Below are 5,898 nucleotides of genomic sequence, written 5' to 3' on the forward strand. Positions count from 1 at the left end.
TACAGGACCCAGCTGAGGGAGGTGGAGGTTGTGGACAATACCACCATTGAAGCTTTCTCAGGTCTGTCCTGCTTCGGCATCCCCGCCCTCAGAGACACAAACCCACAGGTATTCCCTGGTTTTAGAAGCAGATTTCACTTCAAATGAATCAATGGAAACAACGCATGGGAAAACATGCCACCATTTCCTTAGTGAAAGCTCCCTTTCTTCAATGAGCTTACCTCACTAAAACTTTCAGCGGGTAATATGTGGGGTTTGGTCTACCTATTTCTCCCACCTCTCCCTATAGGTGGGGGAAGCAGTGCTCTGTTGGTTTCATTTTACTGCACCTTCTCTGCTTCTTTCAGACCGGACTATGAACGTCAGCCCATTTTAAAATCAATTTTCATGTTCTGCATTTAAGGAGAATTGTCTTAATTCTTTCAGAGATTTTCTTGCAGGAAGAGATAAAAAACTGAGTCATGGTGATATGAAAGAGACTCGTCGGTCTTCCTAACATGGCAAGAGTGATCAAATGCTTGACTGCTTGACGTAATGTCGCTCATGTTTGTTCAGTTCAGTTCAAAAATGAAACTTTGGCAGCTGACGATTATGCCTCAAAAACATGTTTTTCTTCTTTATTTTTCCATGAGCTTAGCTGTCACTTGCCAGGCATCTCCGCTTTCCCACTGAATGACACTCGAGGGAGAGATCTTTATTTTAATCTCTCTCTCATTTTATCATTCTTTTTCTGCCGTAGTCACAAAGACCTACTGATCTCTGCTCAGCGTGTAGACTTTTCATCCCGAAAAGCCCCACAGCATTAAATAAACAAAACACACCATGAAGCAATTACTACTGTAGTTAGCGTGCAGAGAAGAGAAGGGTAAAGAAGAGAGCCAATCACTATAGATCAGAACAGCTCTGGCAGATGGTGTGACTCTTCCACAGAGAGACACTGGCATCACCAGGCTCGGGACAACCACTGGCAGGAAACATCCTTCCTCTACGACCCATTCTGACCGTCATCTCAAGCTGCAACACAGCACACATGCGCGCACATTTTGCTGAAGGCAAAGCAGCCTCAAGGTATACATCAAGCGTGTGTGTCTTTGTGTGTGTGCATGCACACCCGAGACTGTGTGTATCTGTTACGCAACGGGAGAGTTCTTCCCATCTGTGCCTCTCTGCAGCCCCCGCATCCCTGACCAATGAAGCGAGAAACGACAGCTCTGCCTTGCACTCTGCCTTGCGCTCTGCCTCCCTCAGTCTTCCTCACAACACACGTCCCACTCTTCATTATTATCATCATCATCATCATCAGCCGCCCAACAAATACACACCCTCCACTCTTCTTCCCTTACTATTGGCTCTCTGTTCTGGTTGGCTAAAACTAAACACCATCCCGGGCCCAAAATGATTCAGGATTCATCGTTGTCATCACCTTCACTGTCAAAATAATGCCCGTCAGCTTAAACCCCAACTAGAAAACAAGACCACTCTCCAGGGTGTCTAACCAACGTTTTACTTATGCTCAAATTCCAGATTATCCCACTAAATGCATCGGTGTCTGACCCCCCCCCCAACCCCCCACCCGCTCTTCCGGCTCGCCTAACTCCCCACAGGGCTCACTGTTGTGGAAAAGATGTTAAAACAAAGAGAGCAGACAGTACAGCGATAATCCTAAACATAGCAGCTGGGGGAATTAGCTAGCCATTTGCTGGGGACTCGCTATCTGGGTTTTGTTGCTAACTATGCACAATCTTAATTGCCGTTAGGGCTAAGAACGTCAGCATTGTACCTCATTGTTGATGGCATATGCCTTATTACTTTCATCAGGGAGGGAATGGTAATTTACAAAGGGAAGATCACTGTAAATGCATCTGAGATGTTTTTTTTCCCGGACAGGAATGCGATCCTGTACTTTGATGACCGCATCCTGTCTGGAAAAACGTTTTAGTTGATTCCGCCAGGGCCCCGTGTGTCAGTGGTTCTATTCAAATAAATGAATTATAGATGCACAGAGACCTGTCCTCTGTTCAGGGTATTTAGGCAAGGAGCAGTATTGGGTTTCAGACAGTAATGCAGTAATGTCTTCAGTGCTGAATCACATATTACAAGACCAAAGCATTAATGATATCAAGCCTTACCATTATTTCAATTAGCTAAAACTTTATTGTATGGGTACAGTAGGCCTGCTTACACACTCTCTTTCAGGGTTCTCATTACCCAATCTAATACTCCATTTCTCTCTTTCACTATGACTACCTCTTCCCCTCATCATGGGATTGGAGCAGGCATGTGATGCCTGCACCCTGCTGCCTGTCTGGTCCAGCTGGGCATCAGTCCCAAATCGGTTACACACACACACACACACACACACACACACTACACACTTGTACAGGAGAAAACCAGAGAGGGACAACACGCAAAATGTGCACAACTGCAGCCAACCACACCTTGGTAAACACCACTCAATACCTAAAATAATTGTGTCAAATATTTGAGCTACCCAAGCAGTGTTTTGGTTTTACTTCTTGTGAGCTGGCACAGCTTCTACAATGGAAATTTTGTTTAGGAATTACATCAAATTAAAGCCCTCCTAATGTGCTTCTTTGAGCAACACACTCCACTGTTGTTGGGCTCGAGTCTGGCAGCCAAGTTATCCAGTGCCCATGCCTTTAGCTCCAGGCTGTATCTGCTAGATGCTGTTCTATTACAGGTGCCATGGCTTGAAGGCTGCAATTTAGAGGTTAGGGATACTGCAGATAATTGTTTGGAGAGATTAGAGTGGATTTCTTTTGTCCTGGCCTGTGCTAAAAGCTGGTGAGGTGAGTTTTAGCTTAAGATTTGGAGAACTGTCTTCTTCTCTGTCATGTTTCAGGCAGAATGACACCTGTGATTGGAATTCCAGACTTGGAGCGGCAGGAGTCGTCTGAGGAAGGCTAGACCTGCACTTTCAACCCAGACTGACCGCATTTATTGTTCCCCCACTCGACTGACATTCCAGGAATAAGAAGAGGTGGCTCCTTCATCAGTTTCCCACACAAGGCCAGACAAAGGACACTGGCGCGCACAAGCAATCACACTCATACAATCAATTAACATCAATATTTGGCTGCTTTGTGGTTTAAAGAGAAAAGACGTGTTACGTGGAGGAGAGACATAAAAATGCAAAATAACAGATGCAAACACAATTCCAGCATGACTAAATGACATTTACTCAGGCTTTCATTCATCTTTTTCCTTCCTCCACACACAACCAGGCATAACTGGCTTCTGTGTGGGCTCCTTTGCAACTGAGCCCACCTACTCTCCACCACAACAAAGATGAGAGACCACTCACCTAGGTGGTCTGCATGGAAACTGTTGTCGTGGGATGTTCTACCATGGGGCACAAGGTCGTGGTGGGCAGCAGGTGGCCAGATCTGACCAGTTTTGCGAACGCTCACAATAGTGGCCTCAGACATGACCACGTGGCCTCCCTGCTGCCGGTGGTGACGCTTCTGGGACTGTGGCGTCGGAGGGCTGCTGCTGTCAAAGGAGTGCTGGGAGTTCTGGGAGTTTTGGGATGGCGAGCGGCTCTTCTCTCTAAAGGGTCGGCGGAAAGCCGTGGTGGGACTCGGTGAGACGTGGCTGGACTGGCCTGAGGAGAAGTCCTCCTCGCTGGAGGTCAGGTTTTCGTTGGAGCTGCAGTCGGGCGTGTAGCCACCGCCTCCGCCGACGTCCTCAAAGCTCCCTGGGGAGTAGGAACGGCGTGGCCAGGTCAGGAGGTGGTCATCACCTCCCCCGAGGTCTCTCATTGTGACTCCACTACCACCTCCACCACCACCACCTCTCCCGTCTCCACCGCCACCTTCACCCATCATCACCCCACCGACATAGACACTGGAGTAGGCCTGGAACTCAGAGGGCTGCCAAGGAGGGGGTGGAGGTTTGCCACCATTGGCCCTCCCTGAATGTCGCTGGTTGGGTTCCCCGTCTTCATATTCTGCATCATAGCCGCAGGTGCTCTCAGTGGACCGGCCTCTGTACACTGGCCTGGTGCGGAGCTCCCCTGCCACCGTTGCCAGGTTACCTGGAAGAGAGTGAAGGGATCTCTTTCGCTCCATCTGCATGGCCTGGCTGCCCAGGGTGCTGATCTTGTCAGAGACGTCACGGTCGTTGACCCTGACCAGACCCCGCTCGTGGTGGAATTCCATGTTGGAGTAGAAGGGGGGTGGTGGCGGCGGCAGCTGCTTCTCCTGGCCCTTCGCTACATCACCCGCCGAGTGAGAGTTGGCCCGTTTGATCCTCTCAAAGTTGGACCTTAGAGCTGCCACGCCAAGTCCCATCCCCAGCTTGTCCTTGGGGTCAGAGGGCAGTTCCTTGTCAGGGGGCGGAAGGTTGGGCCTGCGGGGGGAGACAGAGATGCCGCCTCTCTGCTTGGACGGTGAGAGGCCGTCTAGGTTGTCACAGGACGTTGACTCAGCCTGCTGGGGTACCTCAAAGGCTGACTCCAGGCCATCTCCATGGGAGGCGGACTTCCTGGCTGGTGGAGGCCTGGGTTTGGACCTGCCAGCTCCATCTCCAAGAGGCTGATAACGACTCCTATCACCAGCGCCACCGCTACAGCCACCATAGCCGCCTCCTACAATTACTCCAACTCCACCAGTCTCCTGCATGTGCGGCTGCTGGGACTGGGACTCTGCGCCCTGTGTGGCCGAGTCCACCCCCTCGTTCAGTGGTGTCTTCCTGAAGCCCCAGCGTTGCTTGTCATAACTCTTCCTCTCCTTGGCGAGGAGGGTCTGCAGGTAGATCATGCGGAAGCGCTCCTTGTTGACCTCCTGCTCCAGGCGCCTGATGGACGCTTTGCATTTCTCCAGCTCCTGCTCGATACCGCCGACAGACCGCAGCTCCATCTTGGGGGGCTCCGACTCTGGGAATTGCGCCTTCCACGCTTCGATGAAACCCACCGGCTCCACCATAATATGCCTAATTTATTTCTTTGACAGACCCTGGTTCAAACACACTAGGTGAATGATGCCAAGGGCGCGCCGCTTATCCTTTTTTAGTCCAGTTTGTCTAAGAATCCTTATCGACAACAATGGCCACCTACAGTTAGAAAGCAGCACAGTGTTTATAACAGCCCTTTAGGCAACCCGTTCAGAAACACACAGTCGAATTGCTGACACTTGCCGTGGGGTGCGCAAATGCAACAATACATCCCATTCTGAACAAGAGAAACCAGCTGTTCAGTCAGAGGAATAGCTTGGAATGTGTGGGGCATGAAAACGATTAAAAAGCTTAAGTAGAGCTCGTCTTTCTCATGCATTATTCCAGAAAAGGCCACTTTAAGAAGATGATTTTTTTTTTATCTCAGCCGCGACAAAATGACAGCATCTGTCTTCGCGGGGTGACACGAGTGATCTGGCTCCCACGGAGGTAAAAAGAAAAAAAAAGTGCTTTTTATCCCGCTAGACTTACTCACTGTCTCTGAATGGCAGCCCGGGTTTGTCAGCGACGGCAGGTCCGCTCACTCTTGCCCATTCATATGGCAGTAATCCCAGGTGCTGCTCCGGACCGAGCGCCTTTGTATCAGCGGCGCTCAAGGAGAATGGATAAAAAGCGCAAAAGACAAGCGACGACAACATCTGAGTTTGCTCAGAGGACGCGACCAAACTGGTAGGGTCCGATATAAGTAAATGGATTGTTTCGTTGCCCCATTTTTTCCCACGGCACATATGTAGTGTTTTTTTTAATCCTTTTTATGTTTTCCCAGGTTTATCCCGTTTCTTCGGCCGCGATGATGCCGCTGTGTGCGCTCCCATCTCAGGCCAGCAACACTGGAGAGCTGCAAGAATGGGAGGGACCAGTGTTACAGCGAGCCTGCTGGTTAAAGAGACAGAGCAGAGATGCAGTGATGTAGGTGATGCAGTC

The 5,898-nt window shown here is 49.9% G+C and overlaps 1 protein-coding gene and 1 long non-coding RNA gene across 3 annotated transcripts in view; one reads left to right on the forward strand and one right to left on the reverse strand.

Annotated features, from left to right (window-relative positions):
- The window catches only part of LOC123981621 (breakpoint cluster region protein-like), a 92,820-nt gene that overhangs the window by 83,351 nt on the left and 3,571 nt on the right, over positions 1-5,898 (reverse strand). Inside the window, exon 2 of one of the 2 annotated variants that reach the window (XM_046066612.1) lies at positions 3,326-3,787. In XM_046066612.1, the coding sequence (XP_045922568.1) occupies positions 3,326-3,787 (462 nt within the window). Of the gene's footprint in view, positions 1-3,325; positions 5,812-5,898 lie in introns of those variants that run through there. The other variant, XM_046066607.1, reaches the window with a different exon arrangement.
- The window catches only part of LOC123981624, a 5,219-nt gene continuing 4,034 nt past the window's right edge, over positions 4,714-5,898 (forward strand). The window contains exons 1-2 of the long non-coding RNA XR_006827800.1: positions 4,714-5,643; positions 5,741-5,887. This is a non-coding gene — a long non-coding RNA (uncharacterized LOC123981624). The remainder of the gene's footprint in view (positions 5,644-5,740; positions 5,888-5,898) is intronic.

This window comes from Micropterus dolomieu, linkage group LG13, assembly GCF_021292245.1.
Source record: "Micropterus dolomieu isolate WLL.071019.BEF.003 ecotype Adirondacks linkage group LG13, ASM2129224v1, whole genome shotgun sequence".
NCBI classification, from domain to species: domain Eukaryota; kingdom Metazoa; phylum Chordata; class Actinopteri; order Centrarchiformes; family Centrarchidae; genus Micropterus; species Micropterus dolomieu.